This window comes from Pithys albifrons, chromosome 3 (assembly GCF_047495875.1).
Source record: "Pithys albifrons albifrons isolate INPA30051 chromosome 3, PitAlb_v1, whole genome shotgun sequence".
Lineage (NCBI taxonomy): Eukaryota > Metazoa > Chordata > Aves > Passeriformes > Thamnophilidae > Pithys > Pithys albifrons.
Window position 1 is genome coordinate 53,618,275 of NC_092460.1, and position 26,122 is coordinate 53,644,396.

The 26,122-nt window shown below is 37.1% G+C and overlaps 1 protein-coding gene across 7 annotated transcripts in view; it reads left to right on the top strand.

The window, feature by feature from the left end:
* The first annotated feature begins 3,866 nt into the window (after positions 1 to 3,866).
* Positions 3,867 to 26,122, top strand: part of ANKS1B (ankyrin repeat and sterile alpha motif domain containing 1B) — a 437,255-nt gene continuing 414,999 nt past the window's right edge. For 6 of the 7 annotated variants that reach the window (XM_071552016.1, XM_071552018.1, XM_071552019.1 and 3 more), the window contains exon 1: positions 3,867 to 4,071. In XM_071552016.1, coding sequence (XP_071408117.1) covers positions 3,938 to 4,071 — 134 coding nt within the window. In that variant the 5' untranslated portion in view covers positions 3,867 to 3,937. The remainder of the gene's footprint in view (positions 4,072 to 26,122) is intronic. The other variant, XM_071552023.1, reaches the window with a different exon arrangement.

Sequence of the window (26,122 nt, forward strand, 5' to 3'; positions counted from 1 at the left end):
CCTCAAGAGGTCAGATAATCTCCTGGGACTTCCATTTTGGACTTAGCCTCTGAGCCTGATGTGTAGACATCTCCTAGATGAGCAACGCAAAACCAAATATAGTCATGGTTGTGGAAGTTCAGTTTCTTTTTTACACTATATACACCATAAAGAGCAAAAGACAGTATCAAGACTGAAAAACTCTTGCCACCTAGATGCATTAAAAAGTAGTACTTCCTTCTGGGCACTTTGCAACCTTTGTCCCTGACTTACCATGGGTGTACAAAAATTAGAATAATAATCAGGCCTATTTAATGCTAATTTATTTTATACCGTCAAAAGGAAGTGATGGTTTATTCCAGCATTTTGAGCTCTCTCACAGAATATCCCTCAGAATTTGTAATAAGGATCTCAGACCTTCCTTAATCTTCACATGAGAGAATTGATAGTAGCTAGTCCTGAAATGAGATGTTAGTATGTTTGCTATTCTACACAACTACTTTTTGTATCACAGATTTTGGTGTTTTTTTCAATACTTGCAACTCAGTTTTTCATACTTCTTCCATGCTTCTGCTTGAAAATAGAGAGGGGAAAGTCACAGAATGTTAGAAAGCCTTTAAGTCTGGGAGACCGCAAGAGGAAGAAATGAAGATGTTGTCACCCTGATATGAGAACAAAGCTGAGTTATAGTTGCATTGAAAAAACATGAAGGAAACTCCCTGCTTATTACAGTCACTCCTAGTCCTTTTAAATGACAAACCAGTTAAAGAATTTCTAGGCAGACTAACTGCTCTCTCTGGTATTTTAGAAAATGGAAGAAAACAGAAGGTAAAACATATGTTGTGTTAAGAGAAATTTTGAGATTGAAGGTGTGATGCCACTTAGACACTGACAGCTGCAGTGGTCATAACTTAAAATGTCTTCACAAATATTAAAATCATAAAATTAAAATTCTGAGGTAGTGTGGAACAGCACTGCTCAAAAAGCATACAATGTTTTGAAAGATCTCTTGGCTGTCCTACAAATTATTTTTCTCTCTGTAACTGCTGCAAATTACAAAGCTGTGCTTCTACTTTCTATGTCTTGTTCATATATTTTTCACACATAAAATTTTTAACTGTCCACAGTATTGTCCTGATATTACCAGGAACAAAGAATGTAAGACATTCAAAAGCACAAAGGATCCTGCTTAATCTAATGGGTTTGGCCATTTACATTCAACTCACCCCATCTTAATACCTTTTTTACTTACTACAGCCCATTATCGATTTCATCTCTGGAAACAGACCAACTCGAGTTTTGAATTCTTTGCTTCAGCAGCCCTTAGAATTTATCCATGTTTAACCCTTCCATTAAATAGTGCTGCTTGCATTCCTTTTTACTTTTCAAATTGATAGAATAACTGTGTTCTGCTCTATTTGCTAAGGAAACTAAATCCTCTGGCCTTTGCAGTTTTCTGTTGGGCACTAGGCTGATGGGTTTCCTGGGGTATGTTTTGAGCCTCACCACATCCATGAAATCTTGTTGAAGTTGCTGGCTACTGCATGCATCTGCTCCATTGATATTTCTATCCTGTTTCTCCATACTGCTCTTCAACAGCCTTCTGGATGATCTTTTCAATTAGAGCACAGTCTTGAGATTTTGTTTTCCCAAGAAGAATTATGTAACGTTTATACTGAGTCATATTTGCCATCTGCTGATCCAACCACATAAACAATACAAATTCTTAAAGACCCGAGTCTTTCCTTAGTATCTGCTTCTAATCTAATTTTTTGCAAATGTGCAGGTTTACGCACATACTCCTGCCTTATGATTAGCTCTTCATGAAATACTGGCACCTCTTCAAAGGCTCTCAGCAAACTTGAAGAAATTGGTTCATGCAGAGCATGCAGAGGATACATGTGAGAAAGTGTTTATCAGGCAATGCATGTGATTGCACACAAAATCAAAAGCAAGGCAGAAACACAGGAAAATCACAGCTACCTTAACAGAGGGCATCAAGAGACTTCAGAATGCACGGGTTTTCTTAGTTTATGGCTAACTTTCTTAGAACTAGTTAATGTTCAAGTGGCTGGTTACAAGATAAACTTTTTAGTCTGGTTTTAAATCACTGTTTTCCACTGTGGCTCTGTTGTGATTTGAACTATAAATACTAATTTCTGTGGTTATGCATTTATTTATTTAAACTATAATGAAACACTTGTGATCACAGAATCAGGCCTTAAAATTGCCATTTATATCAGACTCTCACAATCAGAAAGTAGTTATAATCTCTCCACCTAATACTTTTATGCATGTGCTCAATTCCATGTCCTGCTGACAATATTGGAGAAAACATAATTTCCCATTCTGAAAATGCCAAACTATGCAAATTACATTTTCTAGCCTAAAATACACTGTTTTGTTGCTGTGGACAACTTTATTGGAATGATAACTCTTCATAAGGCTAATTTTTTTATGTCTTGTAAGAGAAAATCAGACACCAGAAGGAAATTTCAATTGATTTTTAATTAGCTAATAAAAACACAAAAACAGCTGTAGAAGTGTTACTGACAAGGACTAAAACAAATCATTTGTGAAATCAACAAGGATTTTTCCACTGCCTTAAATGCACTATAGATCTGGAATAATAAACACTTTGAAAACATTAACATCCTGCCTAACACAATGTTGTTTTGTCATTGCTGGGCTTCACCTCGTGTGAGCACATTCACGGGAGGATGCCATTGATGCCAGTGGGGGAATGGTAAGGGATCATCGCTCATTTGCCTGTTGTACCTACGGTCCTACCTACACGAATTACTAAACTAGAACAGGAACTCGGGCCATAATTTGGGTTTCACATATGCACAGTGTCAAATGGTGCATTTATCAAGGATGTGCAGGTCAGCACTGTGTATTTTCAGTATAGCTTGAAAGAACCCAGTTTCCACAAGGAATGATTAATTTTGGTGCCCAGAAAAGTCACACAATTTAAAAGATCTCTGTAACAGAACCAGGAGCTCCAGAAAGGATGATTGGATCGGTTACCACATATATTCAGCTATACCTCCCATCCTTGGAAACACAGAAAAGCCACGACCCTGGCGGGTGGCGGCTGCCAGTAGTGCCGCCTGCCCGATTCGCTCCTGACCTCGGCAGGGCCCGTGTTTTCTTTTCTGCCTGCACAGTTCGCTCGAGCAAGGCGGCTGCTGTCGGTGCGGAGCATCCACCGCGTCCCCGGATGGGGATACATCCCTGCTCCAGCCGCCTCCTCGCACACGGGCCACAGTGCCGCGCTGTCCCCGGCCCCGCCCGCACCTGCTGCCGATAGCCCCGGGGCGGGTGTCCCTCGCGCCGCCCTCGCCCCGGCCGCGGTCCCTCCGTGCCCTGCGCTTCTATCCGCTGCCGGCGCGGGGGCACCTGAGGGGCAGGCGGCGCTCCGGACCCCGCGAAGCAGCGCGGGCCGGGCGGGGCCGGGGCCGGGCGGAGGGGGCGCCGCGCCCGGGCAGCCACTGGGAGCGCAACAGCCGCGTCTCCTCAGCGACGGGCCTGGCACGGCAGTGCTGCGCCTCCCCTCCATCCCTCCGCCCGCCCCTCCCGCTTCCGCCGCCGCCCGCCCGTGAGGGTCGGTGTCCCCACCGGCCCGGCCGCACCGCGGCTCAGCCGCCCGCGCCCCCCGCCCCACCGCGCCTGTGTGTGCAGGGGAGTGGCGGGGAGGGTCCTTCGGCCTCGTCCTCCCTCCCGCCGCCCCCCTTCACCTTCCACACTCCACCCAGAAATGATCCAGTGAAACTAGGAGGAGGTGATTCTCCTCCTCCCTCCTGCTGCTGCTCCTGCTGGTCTGGAAGGGACTGCAGGAATCTCTGCTGTGCTCTGCTCTGAGGCAGGGGCTGGAGAGGGAGGGCGCTCTGTGCAGGGTGGGCGCCGGTGTGGCCCGGGGTGCCGCTTATCGTGGGGTTCTGCGTGGTTCCCGACCATGGGGAAGGACCAGGAATTGCTGGAAGCTGCTCGCACTGGGAATGTGGCTCTGGTGGAGAAACTCCTCTCTGGGAGGAAAGGAGGGATCCTGGGCAGTGGATCTGGAGCTATCCCCTTATCCAGCTTATTGAGGTAGGGACAGCGTTCCCCATCAGATGCTGGGGATATTGACCTCTTCTTCCGTGTCATCATCATCATCGCCGCTCTCATCTTCATTTCCATTCCCGCATCCTTCATAGTAACAATAAATCGTTCACTCTCGCCAAGTACAAGCGTGGCAGTGTTTAAAGTCACAGGCAGTCATTTTCTTAATTATAGTGGTGCTGAATTTCCTGCCTTCAATGCGTCTGTAAGGTCCGTGTTCATTCTGTTAGTAGCTGTGGTGCAGAACTTAAATTTTGACTACTGTGCTAATATACACAATGTATTAATTACCCTTCCTTTGATATTTGCATCTTCACATTGCTACCTTTAATCACAGATGGAAGTATTTATCACAGACGAGGCATTGCATTGTGGAATTTTGTGTAAAAAGACGTGGCTTCACCCCATGCCCTCACCCATAGTTGCAGCCCTCACTTGCAGAAGAAATTAGGCATGCCATATTAATGAGCTTACTAAACAAAGAAAGGGAATATTTTTCGTGGGAGATAGGTCACTGAGGCCAAGGAGGTGTAAAACTTGGGGAGCAGATTAGGTAAGGGTAGCATTACTTTCAAGGTACCTGGATTTAGTGGAGTGAAACTGGGTTACTGGCCACGTTGGGTGAAAGGACTTAACTTTAGTCGTTATTAGTCGTATCTCATGTGATTTACAGCATAGCTTTGATGTTAAGTTTCATCATGCTCTTAAGTCAGAGCATTGTCACAATCATTTATGACATTTGACTGTATTCAAACCAGAGAAGATCTGCAGCACACAGTCCAGTGCTAGTGTTCAGCACTACATTAAGCATACCAAAAGAAGACAAAATGAACCAAAATACTGTTGACCTAGAACTTGAATAAATTGGGGGTTTGGTTTTGCTTTTTATTATGTAAAGAAAGAAAAGGCCTAGTGCAATGCAAATTGATTAAATGAAATCTATTGCCAGTGCCTTTTTGTCCATGTGTTTATATTATTTCCGTGTTTCCTATCAGGGAAAATTTAGTGTTAACTGTCCAAATTATACCTGCTTCAACTCTATAATAAAGTCTTACTATTTAAAACAAGGTTTAATGCTATAAACAACAGTTCATATATTCATAGTTCACCCACGTTCTGTGGTGCCCTAGTTGAATTAGTAATCACACCATTGTTGAATTACTAACTACTGACCAAAATCCAAACAAACCATGTGACTGCTTTTTTGTACTATACTCGAATAGGATGCTTAACAAAGAGCAGGCCAGATAGTTGGTTGAATTTAAAATACGAGTCTTCGTAGGATCTGATACCCATTTTTTTAAGTACAGAAGTAAGTTCACTTCAGTACAATGACTAGTCATTTATAATCTAGTTCTACTGAGTGCTTTGTGTAGTGACTTTCTCCAAGGCTAGTACCAGTGCTATGTTCTTGCACTGTTACTTTCATGTTGTGTATCTTAAGTTGTATATATACAGAGGGAGTGTATTTGCTTGTGCTTTCCTTTCTTTATTAAACAGCTGTGTTTTATGTTGTGTATATGGAACACATGGAACCATGTGTTTTGTATATACAGATGGGTCATGACAGTCATTGTTTGTTACTCAGAATTTAAGTATTTTAGGTTGTAAAGTCAACTGGCTCTTTAAATTTTTTACCCGAAGTGCACTTAGCTTAAAGAGAAGTAAAGCAAAATAAAACATGTACTGTTACATTTCTGATATTTCTTACTAATGTTATAAAGAATGTCTATGGCTTCTTTTAACATAACTTCAAAAATTAAAAGTGAACTTTTAGTTCACATGCAGCTGTATGCCAAAGTATTTCTAATTTAGAAAGAATTCAGTAATGGATTGATGCATAAATATTCACAATCTAACACACTGTTAAACATGGCACTTTTTAGAGGGTTCACCATGAATGCTCAAAGTAGCAACTCCTATGCATTATAGTAAATGTTTTCAAGAAAGAATTATATATGGCAAGTATTTTAACATACTTTTTTTTGAGATATTCCATGATCTAACTGATGTCATTAATTATGGATTAAGTCCAGAATGACATGCAAAATTAAGGCTGGATCTGTCTTGATAACACATGGAAACAAAATTAGGTACTGAAAGGGAGTCATAATAACTACTTGATTCTGTTTAGGAAATCAACACTCCTGCAAATAGCAAAGTTGTAGGAAAGCCATAGTTGTACAGTATAAGGGTTTGAATTTGAGATGGGGAGGATCTGAAGGTTTTTAAATAGAAAACCAATTGAAGAAGCTTACTAATAGAGCTATACTAGCATTTTTGCATGCAGTTTGTCAGAATAAAAAGTGGTTTTGAAAGTTATAATAGAAAGAAAGCAATATAAAAATATAGGGGTGTATTTTTCTTCATTTTGTATAATTTTTAGGAGTCATTGTGTTTGACAGTATCTCCTGCTGCTGCATTGATCATAATTACTACTCAGTTTCTAAAATGGTGCCTGAGAACTTTACATGTCCCATTGTGGCGAGAAAGGTCCATGTAGCTTTTTCTTTCTCCTTTTGGCAATGCTGTTTCTAGCATTAGGCTGGAAAAGTCCAACTCTTTCAGTGTACAAATGAACTAATACTGTGCCTCATTCATTGATCGTAGTAGTAGTACATTTTCCCTTTGGATTTCTTCAAGGTGCTGGAGACAGTTCAGTTTATGTGACTGAAGTCTCCATGGCTAGATACCATTTGTTGGTGGAAATTGGCTTTTCAGTGATGATGTTCCTTGTGAATGAAATTTAATATTCATTAATTGATAAATACACATTGATTGTTGTCTGAACCAAGGAACAAACTATCTAAGCTCTGGTGTCCTATTTACATTTTTATAACAACTTTTTTGTTCTGACTCTTTAATGTGTTTTATGGTACTTGGGGGGAAAATAGAGAAACTTTTGTATGGTTGTTCTATAGTTGGACCTATTAACTGATGTTAATTGCAGACTAAATTATCTTATTTTTAATGGGTTAACTTCTAACTCCTAAGTCATTATATTAAATTATGACAACAGTTCAGGAAAACAGCACTGTTCCAGAAGGCTGTTTGAGCACATGTATGAACAAATTCCTGTGAGGATTTAAACACATGTCTAGAGTATGTGCAAAGTGCATAGAAATGATAATTTCTTCGTTAAGACATCATATGCACCCAGATATTGATAATAGTTCCTGTATAATACCTCGACCAAATTGATTTATCTAAAACAATGAGAGCAAATCAGTAATGTTTGACTATGTGGACTCTAGAGCTTGTTTCAGTTCAGGAGAAGCATTGACAGACTCTGAGTCAGTTTGTGCTGCCCTAGCTCAATCTTCATACCTTGTTCTGTAATATAAAAGTTGTGTGTGAATTCCTGAGGTGCAAATGTTTAAGGCATTGCAATGTGTTAGAGCAAGAAACCTAAGTAAACACCTGGCATAGAGCAATTTAATTACTTAAACCTGGGTACTTATTGGTATTTTTAAATGCCTATGAGTTTCTGAGTCATCTGAATGGACTGATGGACTCACAAAGAACTATGGACTGTCAGTCTATACCTAAATTCCAAGTGTGATACACTAGGGCATCTAAAGCTGTTACATGTGTGTTGCCTACAGTCTCCAACCCCAGTGCAGGGCTGGGATCTGTACTTTTCCTGTGAAACAAGGATATTTTGAGACGCCTCCTGAAACATTCAGATCTTAGAAGACTGAAGTGTAAGTTTATTTTCTCTGTTTCTTCTGGGATTCCACTGTCTGGAATTGTCAGACATTAGTATATTACCTATGTTTCATATTAAAAAAAGTTTTTCAAGTTTAGAATTAATTTTTTTTTTTAGATTACAAAGAAATGTTCACAAATTTTTACATTACTTCACTGGCTTTTATATTATTTCAGTGTAAACACAAAAAACTTGACAGTAAAATCCCATAGTCCCTCTACCAGAATGTATCATTCAATTCCTGTATCCCAAATCCTTAAATGCACATTAAAGGATTTAACATATAAAATAAGTAAAGTGTTTCTAACAAACCTGGTATTTTTAATTTACTTAACTTGATTACCTGCATATACATAACATCTTTTTATTGACCAACATTGTTGGATGGAGACAGGCTTTGTTTTTTTTAAAGTGTTTTTAGGAAAAATAACTCTGAAGGTGTTAATGTATCTCAGAGGCCATATCTCCTTTTTCCATGTGCAGCCACGTACGTGCCTATTTGCCCTATCAATATGTTACAAGCGAAAGAATGGAGAGTTCTTGATTATACACTAATTTTCAGTCTTTTTAAACTGTACATGTTAAAAGATCTTCGGATTTTTAACAGGACTGTGGGATTGAATATTAATTAATGTGATCTGGCACATGTAGTGGGGGAGGTTGAATTGGCCCTTTTTTGCTCTTTGTTGGCTGCTTCCATTACACAGCATGGGAGGGTGGAGCAGCCTGCCTGGAGCTGGTTTTTCCCCTTACACTTGGCAGACCGTGGCAGGGAATGGCTCCATTCTTTGCTTAGCCTTACTTAGCACAGCTACACCCTGGATAGGCCTGGCCAAAGTTATTTCTCCTCAAAAGTGTAAGAAACCCCGCAAGCAGATTGTCGGCCTGTGAGTTGCAATCTGTTTCCTCATCTGTTTCTCAGAGCAGTGTCTTGCTCGTAGTAAAGCCACAGTTTAGCTTGATGGCCTCAGTGCACACTGAAAACCACACAAATCCTCTGCTGTCCTTGTGCAGAGTCCTCTGATTCATTCAGCTTCCTTTTCAAAAACGGATCACGCTTGGATATGGCTTGTAGAGCAGAAGTATCTATAATGTTGGAATACTTTATGAAGTTTTCCTTAACGGTTTTAAAAAGTTTTCTCATGTAATTTAAATAACAAGGGATCACCTTTTCAGCAAAAACTAAGGGAACTAGTTCTGTTCTTCATTACAAATGGCATTGTTTAAAGTGAGGAAAACTTTCTTATGTTGATTTTATGAGGAGATTGAATTATGTGAGTCTTGCACACATAGGGTAGCAGGGTTCTGCACTCACATAGTTCTGAGGTCACTTGTTTCTATAATAGAAGGTATTTATTTCAGACCACCAGCGCAGATAATAAAATGGAAAGTATTTGTTACATAATCCAGTGGGACATCCAGTTAGTTCGTCTCTATTCCTAATGCTAGTTACACTACTTTTAATAATAAATTGAGGAGTTTGTAGTGATGTTCTAAGCAGAGACCAGCATTCTCAGATTCCCCAATTACCTTCTTTATCTTTAGAGTAGGAAACTTAAGGGCTTTGGGGACATATTTAATTTTTCTTCCTTTTGACTTTCAGTATGGAATCCAAATTAATGATCAGGACAACACTTAGTTTATGCTGTTCAGTGTTAGTAATGGTTGATTGCTGCCTTGACTCTATGTTTGCCCATTGAAATTGCATGAGCTTCTCTTAACCTTCATTTTGTTATTTTTATCTTTCTTATACTTAATTTTATACTCATTTTCAATAAATGCTTTCAATCAAAGTTAAGACAACATTTTATTTATGGAATTCCTTAGACTTCTTTGCAAGTTTGAAATATTTACAATATGTAAAGGTAGCAATATAGCAGTATTGAGGACATGTGGTAGATGGTTAAGGGCAAGGCAGTTTGCAACAGCTGTGTAGTAAATAATTCCTAGGAGCTGACCATGATTTGTATGGATAAACTTCTCGCTTCTCCTTACTCCAGAACTTGTTTTCTGAGTGTTGTTCAAGTGTATGTTCTCTTAATTTTCTACTATGTTAGACTAAAGGCAAAAATTACTCTAGATCTAGTTTAAAATCTATCAACCTCATATTTATCTGCCCATAGATAGGATCAAGATACAGTAGCAATTACTGGGAGGACTGATGGAGTTTATGATGGAGTCAGGCAGACTAGTAAGAGAAATTTTACAAACATGTTAAAAGGAGAAGGTAAGGAAAAACCTTCAGAAAGTTGAAGTGTCTATTACTTAAACCATTTCTTTTAGAATTCTTCTAGAATTCTTAGCCACTACATGGCTACTGCCTAACTCCACAGAGGACCCTATAAATGCATTGTGATTACCACTTTATTTTCCCTCTTGTCTAACACATCTGATTTTAGGAGTTTGGTAATTCATTAGAATTAATGCTGCTTAATATATTTTTTAAATTGACATATAAATTGCTGGTTTTAAGTGGTGACTAAGAGGAGAAATAAAAAAAATAAAAATGATGTTATCTGAGAGGTCTGCTGTCTTGTGAAGGTTGGAAATGTTATGAAGAGCCAATACAGGTGCTTTTAGAACAAACATTTTCATAGTCTCTGAACTAGCTATCCAGAATGTAGCCATGTTTCTAAAAATCTACAGGTAGATTCTTTTATTTGCCTCAGTTTCAATTTGTATGGGTATTCATGGATGAACTGTTAAGGAATGCTTAGAGCTCTTGGCCATTTTTTTATTGTCCTGATGTAGGCACTGGTTGAAGTATCCTATAAACTGCTTTAATTTATCCTACTGTCATATGATCCCTGAGGGACAGTGTATTGTAGAATGCAGTTACAGCTTCTTCCCTTCAGTGAGCTTAGCCTGCTCATCTGGGGAGGTGACATAAAAAAGACTTCCACAACTGGAATTCCCTTCTGCCATGGAATTTCTCTGCTAGCCACTTCTGATCAGAATACACGCTCTGTACTAATACTAATCCTATACTAATGCTTCAAGTTAAAATATTTTGACGCTTTTTAATGTTAAATATGTAAGGCATTGTAAGTAGTGTTAATTTCTGCCTACTGATAAGGCATTTTCATTTACTTGGACCCTTTGAGGAAATAGGGAATACTTGTTTGTTTGTTTGTTTGTTTTAACCTTATAGCCTTTATGGGAGGACTTTTTCAAATTTTTAATTACTTTTTCCTGATGACAGTATTTTCAATATGATTGCTTTGAGTTTAAGAAGTGATACCAGAACTGTTCTGCACGTCACTTAACATCTATGAGTTTCTAATAATGTTCAGTATCTCCTATAAGAAAGGTTCTGTGAGATTGAATTCCAAGAGGTTATGCTTTTATTAAAATGATTTTACACTGTTTCCTATGTATTGTACATGGAAGAACTGCTAGAAATCATATCTTAAGTGCAGTTTAGTTCCACTTTAAACCACTCAGTGACAGCTTTGTTTTTCTAGGTGTTGATGTCAGTGCTAGGTGTCTGAGTTCCCATTATAGCCCATGGTCAATAGTCAATACAGTTAGGGAGCATACAGAGTGATTGCTCACCCAAGAGTAGATACTGAATGATTTTATTTCAAAGGGACACTTATTCCTAATTTAAATATTTTTGTAGGTAAACCTTAAAGAACACAAAAAAAATCTAATTGAAGGTAAATGTCGAATATATAAAAATTTAAAATTTATATAGCAGAGTTGAAATTAAGATTGGGTAGAATTTCTTTCCTTCCATGTTTTATAGCTGATTTGGATTAATTCAGAGGTAGCAGATATTAGGTACTGATCAGATAATCAGTAAATTAGCTGGTCAAGAGGCAGAATCCTGGATAGTTGAAGTCAGAGATACATGAAAATTACTTAAATGCATGATGTTGTATCACATGAGGTTTGTTGAAAATGCGCCAAGTGTACAAGAAAGGAATTAGAAAACAGTAACTGGAGTTGAAACTAGGGAGGGATGGAAAAAGCAAAATAAACATGTTGACAGCAAATGTGAATTCAGTGCTCAGTGGGGCTGGAGACCTAGTGACAAAGCTCATGCAAAAGTGGGGGACTCATTGCCTTTTCTGCTTTGTTTTCTTTCTTGATAGTAAAGTTTGACTTGCCAGGTTGTTGAGCCTGCTAGCAAAATTTGTGTGGCGATGAAGCATTGCCCACAGTAGAGGAAGATCAGGGCAACACTTACATTCAAGGGACCTATGTTACTGTGAGGCAACTGTCAATTTTTGAAAGGTCATGTTCAACATGAGAAGTTTCTGATGACTGGAAAAGGAAAATGTCATGTCCATGTTCAGAAAGAGCACAAGGAAGGTTGTAGGGTCATTAGGCTCATCAGTCTTTGCTAAATCCTATGGAAAGTTACAGAGCATACCCTCATGGATGTAATTTCTGCTCCCATGAAGGGTAACAATGCAATTGAGAACAGTCAGCATGGATGTACTAAGCTCAAATTGTGCCTGACCAACCTTAATTGCTTTCTACGATGGAGTAACTGCCTCTATGGACAAAGGGAAAACTGTGAATGGTGTTTTACTTTAGGGCAGTGTCAGTCAAAATGATGAGCTATGAACTGAATAAGAGGATGATATGATGGGTTGAAACTTGGCTGGATTGCATGGTTGCGAGGGGCTGTGATCAACAGTACAAAACCCAACTGTTGGTGTCTGCTGCAGGCTTTCCTCGGGATTCATGGGCCAGTATTGATTGCAGTGTATCAAATACAGCAGGTTTGTAGATGACACCAAATTGGTGAGAAACAGTTCATATGAAGACTTGCTGTAAGGAGGGACAGACTGGAAAAATGGGCTCATTGCAGCCTCATGAAATTCAACCAAAGACATCATGTAGTCCTTCAGCCAATAGTGAATAACCACTTGCACCACCACAGACCCTTACGCTGGAGTTGCACAATTTTTTGTGTTTGACTTCTTTTTCTGATATGTTAGGCATTACAAAACCACAAATATCACATTTAGTCTTTGAGTTTACAGATCAGCAACTTCTTTCTCCTGTAAGAGTGGTGTGATTGGTGTGTGGATTTCCTCCTAATTCTTCATAGCCTGGACAAGTGCTGAAATAGGTTAAGTTGTAAAGTATTCATGTTGTCGCTGTAGGAAAAGTGTCCGGAAATAGATGCCTTTTGGAGAAGGTAAGAAAGAAGAAGAGTTTTATAGATCAAAATTGGGAATGTCTTTCAGACTGGGTGTTTTTACTGTACATATTTCTTGAAGTTTAAACCTCTGTGATGTAATTGGTAATTCTGAGAATTAACTCTTGAGTTTCATGTCTTCCATGTTTACTTAATGACTTGTCCAGGTCATTTTTTCTATTTTTAAGTGTCACTAGGTATGAATAATGAACCTCTATGTCTAGGTTATTTTTGCAAATTAAACCCTTCAGCGTATTAATATTAGCAGTTTGATGCCATAATCTCAGTTATGTAATTTGTAAGGTTTCCTAAAAACATAATTTACACTTATTTTTAGTTTTTAGTTTTCTCAAGTAATTATTTATCCAATTCCGTATCCTCCTTGTCATCTGTATAGTTAATTTGTCAGAATATGCTCATAAGTGATTTGCAATCACTCTCCTTCCTGTTCTGAGCACATTTATTGCAGAGCAGTATCTTGTATAACTGAGTGGTGATGATCTGCCAGGGATTTTACCACATACTGTGCACAAATAACATTTCAGAGAACCAAATATATCATTTGGAGAAATAAAGCATACGGCATATAGTATATGTATGTTACAAATCTGTTGTTTCCCTGTCACAACAGTTAAATCTATCCCCTCTATTTTTACTTTCATGTAGACTATGTAAGTCTCTTTCAGAAGCATAGGAGTCATGACATAAGCAGAAAATGAAGCCTCTAGAAGTATGGAATAGGCATGTGTTTGAGTGAGGAAATATGGGTAGAAGATAGGTGGAGCAGGGGAGATCTGGATTGAGGTATTTGGAGTGTTTTGGCAAGTGGGCTGTGTATAAAACTCTGAAAAGGCTGGAGTGCTGGAAATAGTTGGTAAAGGAAATAGATATAAGAATTGAGATTAGGAATAAGAACTAAGACTGATTGACTGGGGAGATCTGGTCTGGTCGCTGCTGAAGAGAGTGAGTCAAGTTCAGCAGACAAGCTACAAGGAATGAGGCAGAATAAACACAAAATGTATGTGCACTGAAATATAGTTTTCATTCACAGCCTGATATTTTCTTATTTCCTTGCTATAACAAATATTTGTGAAATGCAAACTGTCTCATTTTCTTTTAGTGTTAAAATTAAACCATTATAATAGTGGTTAATAAAGTGCAACCAGTCATTCCATTAATTTAAATGGAAGGAGTTGTTGTGATAAATAATCTGCAGTTTTGCCAAGATGAGACCACATGGTGAAATTTCAGGAGTTCTACTTTGCTTTTTTATTAATGATAGTTGCTGGTGCACTTTTATGTAGCACCTGAATGTAAGAATTAAATGTTTTTTGATTGTTGTTGGGTTTTTTTGTTGTTTTTTTGTTTGTTTGTTTGTTTAATGACACAGTCCTGTGGTCTTTTCTATCACAAGGTTTTTATCTCAGTTGTGGCCAAAGATATACAGTGCTCATTAAGTAAGCAGTTATTCAGCAGTTTTTACTTACCATTCAATGGTTAACCTGGAACTTTATTTACTACACACAATTCAAACTCTTCTCTAGAAAAAGAATGATTAATTTTCCTCCAGGACTTTTCTTTTTGATGGTATTTCTCACTGTAGTATCTGATTGCTTCACGGTATTAATATAGTTACTGTAAAATCATAGGAGTGGTTCTTCTTGGTCAGAATGAGTACCTGTCTAGCGAAGTACTCTTTCCCAGTTTTGACTGGGAGTTAAGACCCTGGTCTTAGAATACAGTAGCAAAACAAGCATATAGTAAGTAACACTTTCTCCAGTGTACTGTCACAGCTTTTAACAATTTACAGCAGCTTTCCAAGACATATGTATTGTCTTTGTATTTAATAGCTCCAGTGGATTTTTATTCCATGCATTTGTTCAGTTGGCCTTTGAAGCAATGCAAATTTTTAGCATTCATAGCATCTCACAGCAGGGTTTTCACATCTTAATGAAGTATTATGTGCTGAACATTCTCTATAAATTAAGTAGCATTTTATAAGTTCAAGTTCATAAACATCTGTTCAGATGTTCAGAGTTTTGTTTCTAGAGTACAGACATGAACAGAACTCAGTTCTGTAGTGCAGCATTAGACTGCTGTTCCTGTTCTTAACATGTTTATTTCATTTAATAAATACTAATGCACCTTTTAATACCTTTGATTTTCAAAAGGAAGAGTTCTTCAGTCATTCCCATTCTCTAGGGAATGGGTTTTAAACTGTTCTAAGAACAGCATTCATTGCAAAATAGTAGGAAATCGTGTCATTATTAAGGCTAATATATATTTGTAAGCAGGATGACTTAGCACCGGAACTTTAATCCTTGCCTTTGCAATCTCAACACTTTTTAATACTCTTTTCTGTATATAGTTATGTATATATTTCCACAGAAAAATATATTTCTTTTGAGAATGTAAATATAAATTTATCTGAATAGTGGTGACCAGAACATAAAGAACATGGAGATGCCTCTAATAACTTCCAAAAAATAGAACTCCTGATATGTATCTAATATCTTTATTAAAAATTATGTAGAATTTGAGGTGCTGGAGGATATTTTTGCCTTTTGTTGTTGTTGTTGTTGTTGTTGTTGTTGTTGTTTGGGGGTTTTTTGTTTGTTTTTTTTGTTTTTATTTCAGCAAGTAATGATATAAATTTGAACAAGTATATTACCTGAAACAACAAAGGTGAGGCGAGAAAAATCAAACTTTAATTGTTGAAAGTAATGTGTGAAGATGAAATAGAACAGCTGTGTAGGGGAAGTATGTTATTTTCCTCTCTTCTCTTGTGGGAAACAGTTATTGAGGAAAGAGCAACATCATTCCCTGGGAATGAAATTTTTCCTCTTATGACCTAGAAAGGTATTTTGAGGCATAAATGGGATGTTTATATTTTACCCACTTAAACTGGTGAACTAGAATTAATTAGTTACTTCAGGAGTAAATGTAGCCATTCCTGGTCCATGGTACTTACCATGTTGGTACTGTTTAACAAGAAAAGAGAAGGTTCAGCATTGAGCTTCTCAGTTGCTGTCATTCAAGGAAGAAAGAGTTATATAGGTACAAGTGGCATAAAAGGAGTAAAAGCAACAGAAATCTTGTTGCGTGTCTCTGGTGCAGAAATAGTTTTTGCTGTGACGTGGACTGTTGCAACGTTTGCTTGTCCTTCTCTTGCTTTAAAGCTAATCTAGTTGTAACAGGGCACACACTGAGGAAATAAGTTTTGAGAAAAGCAGGTGAGGTTGCTAAGAAATGTCTGCTTTTTAAAATGCCAAGGGAGCATCCTCCTTGTTAGGCTGCCTACTTCAGTAGACAACCTCCAGGGAATAAATCAGCTAATTATGATGGTGTCAAGGCATAAACAGAGCTTTCTTTCCTTTCCCTTCCCTTCCCTCAGTAACTAAATATTGTTTTCATAGAATTTTTTCTCATCATCATCCCTCCTTTTTCCAGCTGTGATATGCAGCTTGAAAAGGAGGGGAAGTTGGGATATTGAGAATCCTGAGGTTGCTTATGCCAGCCTTGAAAAAGAGAACCTTGCTGCAGATACTCACTCCAAGGCCAGGGAGTCCAGTATGAAAAGAAAAAAAAAAGTAGATCTAAGTTAATGCTTTTGGAGAATGCAGAAGGCACTAGGTTTGATAATAGCATGAAAAAAGTAGAACATGGAGCAAAATCCATTGGGTAGCTCGAAAGAACACACACAGTGCTGCTCAAACATATAAGATCAGGGATTTGTAAGTGAAAGGCTGATTTTCAAAGGAGGGCATGATAATTTCCTGGACAGAGGTACAGATCCACTTTCAGAAGCTTCCTCAAAGACTGATGAAAACTAAGAAGTGGAAAATTAATTTATTTAGAAAGTGACAAAAAAATATACACAAGTGGTTGGGTATTGTCTGGTCTTTGTCCAAGAGACCTATAGCACATGTAGATAAATCTGCATAGCTGCTTTGGAAAATGCCAAAACCAAACCCACTATCTCTGAGAAAAGGTGAAAGGAAGAAGCTGAGTCCCTTTCGTGGTATTTCTGTTTAAATATGTTCTTGAGTTAAAAAAAACTCAGGAGAGAATGAGAAAGCAGGCCTCAGGATTACATGTAAAAGAATGGAGCCAGAATGTCTAGACTTCTTTCAAAGAAAGTTTACTCCTTGGCTGGTGTTCATAGTAGCTGATTACCCAAATCTCCTTCGCAAATATGACTTTCTTAAAGGATGCAAGATGTCACTGTTTCTGGGTGTCCCAATTCCTAAAGAGGAATTAAGAGCAATTATTCCAGAATGTCAGCTCATAGTAGCCATCTCTCAGTAAGTTTCACCTGACTCGTGAGTTTCTGTGGCATTGTCAGTAGTTTCAGCAACTGTCACACAAAATGCAGTGTTACAGTCTTCTGGGATTCTTGGAAAAGTCCAGAATACAACTGAGATCTTCCTGAGGAAAACAAACTTTTTGGTAAAACTGAAAATTCATTATATTCCTGAAAAGTTGGCTCTTTGGGGATTTTCTTTTTCAGCTCCATTGAAAGAAATCTATACACCCAATTAATTTTGGAATACTGCACTACCAAACTTACTGGGCATCAGATGAACCTCAGGCAAAACATATGATACTCTGCAAGAGATTGTTTTATTTTCTAACTGAGAGCAGATGCTACCTTTCAAATCAGTTGAATTGAGACTCACATAGGGAGTTGTCAGGAACTATTTTAAATGCGCGCATATTTATCGGAGCAGCAAAGGAGGCTGTCCTGTCTGTGTTAGCACTGCTCAGGGCATACTTCTAATCATCTGCAATTTTAGTCACACAGCCTAACATTCTGATCATCACAGCTAAAAGCACTATAATTCTGATGACAAATCTCTCTCGCTTTGCAACTCTGTTAGGGCACATTATTACACATCTACGCACATAGAACCTGACACTAATAAGAATTATGAAAACAGTTGTTTTTTGTTTAAAGTTGGTATTTGAAACCTCTTTTGAGCAATGTATGAAGAATTTCTTTCTAAAGATGTTTTCAATTTCGTTTTTGCAGGCATCATGCGAAGAGTTTTTAGCTAGATTTGAAAATGCTGAGAAACCTGGTAACAAACACATGGGACTAAGATCAGTGATTTGAGGCTCACCTTAAAACTTGTCAGGAAAGGAAGTAATGGTCTGACTTCTCATTTGAATTGTTATGTTTCCTTATTTGGGCTTGCATTGCTGTGCTGAAGTTGGCCATATGTAATACAGTTTTCTGATTTTTTCCATCATATTCATGTGTTTGTTTGTTTTTTGAGCAGATTCTTTGGTCAGTAAGCATATGCCCTGAATATCAATTACCGTATCCAAAGAGGGGTTTGCCTGTATCCCTTCAAATGGGTTTACAGGTGTAAGCTGTCATCATTTATCTTTAATGCAACAGCAGAAGACTTGCACACCTAAGCATTAGTTCACATTCCAGCTGAAGAATCTGTGTTTTGTCAAACAGCAGTGTAAAATGTAACTAGACACTGAGTGTATAAATGATACTTTGTAACTGAGTGTCACTGTGCTAAATATGACACAGCTCAAATTCTGTTAGTGCTGTGGTCATTAGATTCTCTTTTCCATTTGAAACACTATCAAGTTGTGTTTATGTGTTACACTGTTAATCAATAGTGAACTAACCTATCAATTTCTCATTAGGTCAGTATTTTCCACTGCAGTTTAAAAACTTAAATGCAAATAATTTCTTACTTTGTCTTTCCACTTTTTTTTTTTTTTTCTGTTGAGGGATGTTACTTAAACACTATTGAGACAGGCCTGGATGTCACCATCCAACAGAAAATAATGCAAGTGGGAGAAAACAAAGTTTGCAAATAAATTTGAGTAATGTTTTGCCTATAGAGGAAACCTTGACAAATGTTGAAATGAGCTCAGTCACTGTTAGGTAGTTATGTGTCCAATTTATACACCTATGCTTCGTGGAAAGATCCAAGTTCCTGTCACGCATTCCTCAAATGATATGATGATGTTGAAGGTACATGTTCTCTTTCCCTCCAATCATTGTCTTTTTTTTTTCAAGAAAGTAGATGTGTGGGTTTGTATGTCTGTAGCTTTGCATGAATGTGTGACATAGCTGGAAAGAGCATGTAGTCCTACCAAATCAGGAAGTAAAATTAAAATGGATAGGTTTGGTTTGGTTTTTATATAAGTATTTTTTAAGCCAGTTTTAATAAAGAAATACCAGCTTTTCCCCTTGAACTGTGCTGGTTTTATGATACTTATAGTGATTGAAGTTTCTGAATATAGAAATGGCACGGAGTATAACAGAGTCTAGAACAGTAGCCAAGCTGATAACGGTGTCACCTCTGAGGTGGAGACTTGGATTCAAGTCTCTGGTCTGTCATTATCCCAAGGGAGTTCTGTCATCTCTGGTTTACCCAACATACACTTTTCCCTGGTCCAAAGATTATATAGAGTTACGTAAAAATATTGAAATAGATTAGAGATGTTAAAACCAAACTGTACAAGCAGTATTGGTCAGAACACTTGCTTGGAAGGCAGAGCAGTGGTATAGGTTTGCTTTAATATTCCCATTGTAATCCAGCAGTCTTGAGTTTCACATTCTGTTCTTTCCTGTTTGAAAAAGGTAGACAGAAATAAAGCCCCACGTCAGAATATTCTTAGTTTGTTTTACATAGGAAAATAGATTTATCAGAAGCTTAAAATTTGGAAGTCAAATACTTTACTGGAATCTTTGCCACTTGTTGCAAAGTAAGGAAGTGTTCCATTTGTGTTATATTGAATCCTTTCTAAACCACACTTCTCAGCTCCATTATTTTTGTATGACATTTTGAAATGTGTTAGAGCATTGATGGTAGCTTCAGAACTGTTAACACTGAAGTGGACTTGCAGTTTTGTCTTTGACATGGGCTTCAAAGTATAGAACTTTGAACTTCTCAGAGTATTATGACTGTATTTTTATAGACTTAGCAAGAACTATGCAGTTATGCATGTATTGGTTATAAGTTTGTTTTGTTTAGGCACTGAACAGGATTTAAAACTGTTCCCTTTTCAGATGGGCATGATCAGTTTCCCTCTACTCTCTTTTCACCAGTTTAAAGCATAAAGAGAATCACCTATAACATAAAAATAAACACAAATCAGGAAGCAAGCAATAGCAAGTATGATTAGACTAAAACAGGCAAAGTCACCCATAATCCCATCCAACATTAAAAACAAAAAGAGTGAAATAGAGAAGACATGTTTTACATAGAATATGGAAATCTGCTTGTCTAGTATATTCTTTTCTATGAACTAAGACTTATCATAGTAAGAATAGCAAGTATCCTAAAGAATTGTTAAATTATTTGACTGATTATATGTAGGTTCAATAAAAGCTTGTGGAGAAACACCTCATGGGAACATGAAGTACTTCAGACCTGTGAGAAGCGAGCTTAAGATGAAAGTGTTTTATATGTTTTCAGAGATAGTTTAGATGACAGTGAAAATGAAAAAAAAAAAGTGTCACTTGGGATTCCTGGCAGTAAAGAAAGAAGTTTTAGAGTCATACACAATTGAGTTTGGTGATATTACTAGATTGTGTTGGATGGGCTTTCCTTTATAATGTATTGTAACAAATGAATTTAGCACTCAAGTGCATCAGTTTTACAATGGGACTGCTTTGGAATAAGCATGAAGAATAAGTTAATTGAAGTAATGATTTGTATAGAAAAGCAGAAAGCGTGGGGCAAAGTTCAGTGGCTGGCCGCTTTAGTGGTTTATAAAAACCTGGATGGATTTTGGAGAGATTTTTTGGAGATGATTTTGTTAGTTTAAAACATAAGAATGAATAAATATATTCTATGAAGAAGAGATATAAAGAGAAGACACAGAAGGTAAGTCATTTAGTCAGTTTGCAATTGTCTTGAGGAAGAGATAGTTCATGTGAAAAAATTGGGTGACAAAGCTGTCTTGCAGAGATTGAGGTCATGTACTGCAGTCCACTTCATAATCCTCTTTCTCTCCTTAGAGATCTTATGTGTAGGCACAGAGCCATAGAAGTGGGGACAGCAGATTTAGGGTCTCTCAGACCCAGAAGCACTGGAAATCATGGTGAAGTAACATTCACCAGTGTTATCTGGATTATATTATCTGTGTCAGGATCAACAGAGCCGGCTAATAATCTATACATGATTCTATTTAGATTCACATACATGGAGTAATGATATCCAGCCTAAATCTACACAGAGTGAATGTTCTTAGCTCGCATTCAGTGTCATGCAAATGTGACTACAATTCTTCCAGACTTCAGCTAGTTTTGGGAGCACTATAAATGCATCTATTTGGCTAAGAATTGCTATTAGATCCAAACTGGCTTTTGCAGACAGTCCTATATTCTTGTATCCATATTTGTCTGTGGATAGTCTGCCCATGAACTATGGCATGTGAGGTGCATGCTGATGGCATGTTCTATGTGTCTCTGAATGTCATACCTTATCACACAGTATGCTTTAGATAAAATGCGCTCCTCTTTAACCACAGAAGATAGACAGTGCTCTCTCAGTTAGTTGTTACTTAGCGTTTTATTTTCTCATTGTTAGCATGAACTTATGCCTTTAATGCACAGTTTGCAAGTATTTCTGTGAAGATAATTCTTTTCCTTACGTACTTCACAGCAGAGTTTTGCCACTATAATGCATTTTCAGAAACAACCTTGTTTGATGGCAGGGTATTAATACTCCTTTTTGCAAAAGGATATGTGAAGCCCTGAGACATTAAGGTCAACATTATTGAGTGATTTTAGGTGCCTGGTGAAAAACACCTAAAATCTGATTTCCAATTTTGCAGAATATTTGTCATCACAAATCATTTAGAAGTGCAAAGCACAATTTCCTCTGACCACCAGGGCAACTACAGATAGTGCTTTTGCAGTTAAAACTCAGGATGTGAAGTGGGCACCCTGGAAGTCACATGCTCAATGATCATTCTTGCAAAGTTAGATTGAAGAGACTTTCCTACTGTCAAAAAACCCTCAGTGGTATGAAAAGTCTGTGTCTCTAGGGCAACATTGCACTACCATGCATATGGATTTCTTTTTCCCCTTGCAGTCCTCTAGTTCATTCAGAATATATTTCCCTTTCTGCTTAACTTTACATTTAGCAAGCAGAATCATGGTACAGAATCATGACCTACCTTTAGAGTAGGTTACATAGACAGACTGAGGCAGGTTTACTAAGGAAAGAAATGCATGTGTAATCAGGAATTGAACTTAGATAAGAAAGTCTTACTTGTGCTATTTCTTCACTTTTCAGTGGGATTGTTAAAATATTTTTACATCATTATATATATGTAATTTCCTTTTTCTTTTATTTTGTAAAAGCAAACTGATTAAACTAGCAATTCCATTATGTTTGTGGTATCAACACTCAGATACATTAGGCCTGTGCAATTTTTGCATCCCAGCTGACCAGCTGCATGGTAGCAACCCATGGAGCTAAGACTCTGAGTATTCATGACCTAAGAAGTCAGCTTTCAGGCCTGATCAGGCTTGTAAGCTACTAACTAGATGACCCTGATGTAGGTCAGTAAGAGGTGGCACTTCTGCTGCACAGAACTCCATGTGCTTTACTGGAATGCTTGGTAGGAGTAGCAGTGGTCATGTGTATTATTATTTTGAAAGTGTTGCTGACATTTGCCCAGTTGTCATGGGATTCACTTTAGAAAAATGTGTTCTAGCAAAGTGGCTAACAAATATTTCTGTTTACTTGATGAAAGTTCAACTCTTCTAGTCTGTCGAGCTGCCTTCTTAGCTTTAGTCTTTATTCCAGGTACCTTGTGTGCCTTTGTGTCCTCTCACAGCCCTTAGTCTTATCCTTGGAGTCTGATGCCACCAGTCTTTTTACACAGCTATTTTGACTATTTCAATGCCCCCTCTCCAAATTTGTGGATGTGTGTTATATTGTAGTCTACTTTTAATTTTCTCTTTTTCAGGTAAACACATAACTAGTTAAGTTTAAGTTTTGGAGGGATTTTTTCTCCCTTTTCTCCATGGGAGGAAGGAGCTTTATTGCTTTGGTTTATACTTGACATTCCCAAAACAGAAGGGAATGCTGTAATCAAGTAGTATAGAAATAGTTTTAGAAATCTTAGGATTTAAGAGACTTTTCAAAAAATCCTGTGTGAAAATGCATGGAAATTTGTGAATCAAAGAGCTTTTGGTTGAAAGAGTGACTGTGTGTGCATTTATATACATATATCTAAAAGGAAAATTAAATCCCTCAGTAAATGAAGTTAATTTTATTGATTGGACTAATTACTCTGACGAGTGAATGGGAGAATTCCTCTATGCCATTAAAAGCACTGTTTTGCTCACATCCAGCATATATGTATGATAAAGGTACTTTGTGTTACACTAGTACCACCACACTGATAACATTTGTGAGGTAGAGAACTATCTTCAGAATGCCAGTACATTCAACACTTCTATAAATCAGTCTGGAGTATGAAAGGTACATTCTCAAAGTATTTGACTGTTGAGCACTGGGTGAAGACCTTGTAAAATATCTTCTCCACAAAAAGTGCTTATTTGAGAACAAATGATATGTAAGTACTATTTTATGATATAGGCTAGATGTTTTATTACGGATATTAGCTTGAAAATCTTTGCCACATCTGAGAATTCTTTTTTAAAGAAAATTGTGAAAAACTGAAATCATCCCTCAGTATGGTCTGTAGTTTTCAGGAATGAAAATTATGATGATAAATATTGCTTTCTATAAGTCTAATATAATATTTCACTATCATATAACTTGGAATATGAAGAAAAAGATCACTAATTATATAGAACCTGAGCAGAAAGCAGTAATGATTCAAAGTCATACTTCATGAAAAACTAAGTTCCATCTTAAAATAGAATTATAAAATTGGATAATGGAAGGAATAGAAGATATGCAACATTTTTATTTTAAATGTATAATTGGATTTAAGTAAATCAAATGATACTGTGATTCTTAAAATATTAATTATGAAAAAGAAAAACATTATATTAGCTTGAATATGAATATTGTAATGGATTAAAGTTTTACTAGATAGGAGGCTTTAAACATAGAGAATATAAATTGTAGCTTATTGTACCAAGTTTTAAGATTAGTATCTAGAGGGTCACACTAACAGTGAAACAAGAGGAAGGTGCATTTAAATGCGGCTGATTCCCAAACAAGTTGTCGCTTAGAGACATGCCAAAGTTTGTTTCTATTGAGTATTTTCATTTCACAGGAAGAAGCTAAAATTGCATTAATCAAATTGACAGGTGCTGAGAAACTGGAAACTATTACAAAATGCTTTATAAAACAGGGTTAGACTATAGGTAAACCTTAATATCCTGCAGAAATAGGTTAAACACCATTGAACATTTTGATCAGTAAAGAATATTTTTAAGAACAAAAATGAAAATGTAAATACAGAGTATATAAAGAATACTGAGTATGGAGAAGTTGGTATCAGATTCTTCAGTAACCACTCTACTATACAGATACTTCTGTTTATACAATCAAAAGGATTGGGAAATCTCCAGAAAGCTCAGGGGACCTAAATTCTCTAGCAACATACAATAAGAATACTCCTAATCCCAGTTTACAGTGCAAAAGCACAAGCAAGCCATGGTATTAGAAAAACCCCCAGTATATTATCTCAATATTTTCTCAAGGCTACAGAAGGAATGTGTGCCAAAATTGTGATTTCTTCTCACATCTCTTAGTATGGACAAGTGGTTCTTATTTAGAGTCTGTCTAGAGTTTCTCATGGAACAAGACATCTAGATGTCTGTCTTTTGGTATCAGTTCTGTTCAGCTTTAGCTTGTCTATTTTCAGTAGTTTCATCTTGTATTGAGAGATGAGGTATTTGTGTTCCTCATCTCTGATATCTGTAATGAAAATAGTGTCATTTATACAGTTGGTGCCTGGGACACACCCTGGTGCCTGGTTCTCCTTGTTTTGAGACATCCAGAAGAATTCTAATCTGGCTGAACCTGAGAGCTAAAATTCTTCTGTGATCCTCAAGAGATATGCTTCACTTTCAGTATATTACCCAGACACTGAAGTCATCAGGAATGTAAGTACATCTTCAAAGTATTGCATTCATATTCTGAGAAAAGTATTTAAACAGTTGGAATGGGTGCATCATGTATTAGTTTTGTATTATGTTATCTCATTGCAGGTGTATTAGATTATTTCCTATTTAGATGTTTATGAATATGTTTAGTGAAGTGCATGATTGGAAATTCTCAGAAAGCATACTAGACACTGAATTAGAAATTACAAGAAGCCCTGTCGGTGTCATACAGTTGACTGATAACAGATTATTCAAATACAATAAGACTTAATTTAAATGGATCTAGCATATTACCCATCACCCCAACATTTTCAATGCATATGGTTTGCCTTCTCAAATGTGGTAGTTGAGGCCAAAGGAAACCAAAGCTCTCATTCTTTGTCAGACTTAGACAAAATTCAGAATACAATTTGAAATTACCATTCATTTAATTTATAAATAGATCAGCTACTCAGATATTTTTGTTTAGGAATACATCTTAATAATATTTGAGTAGATCCTACAAGGATAAAAATTACTGTTAATATTTATCTCCAGTTCATGTTATTAATATAATACCAGACCAAGTTTTAGAGTGATATTATTCTGTATTTATCTTGATCTCTTGCCCTGAAATCACATCTTTGATGGCAACAGTTTTGACTGAACTTCAATTTTAGTCTGTGTTAAAGATGATGATGTAATACTATCCGTTGGCTTATGAGTAAAGATAATTAAAGATCATTTAGTTGATTGGCAATTGAAGAATTCAAGATAAAGCATGAATTTAATAAATCTAACAAACTTCATATTTCTGGAGACATCCAAAGTCATATGTATCTGGAAAATGGAAGCTTCTATCAGAAGTGATTTATCATGGGGAGAAATAAAGTATGAGGAAGGTATTAAAGGTGGGAAGGATAAATACTGAAATGTCCTCTTTAGACCTGTAGATGCTCTTCAGGAACAAGTGAATAGTGTGAGATAGTAAAAGCAGGGAGGGTGTGTTCAGTGAAACGTGCATGTGTGTGGCTAAATGGATGTCTTGACAGAGTTTTACCCTGTCTTTTGCAAATCATTTTAATTCAGAAAGATAACATTTTGTCAAGACTATTAAATT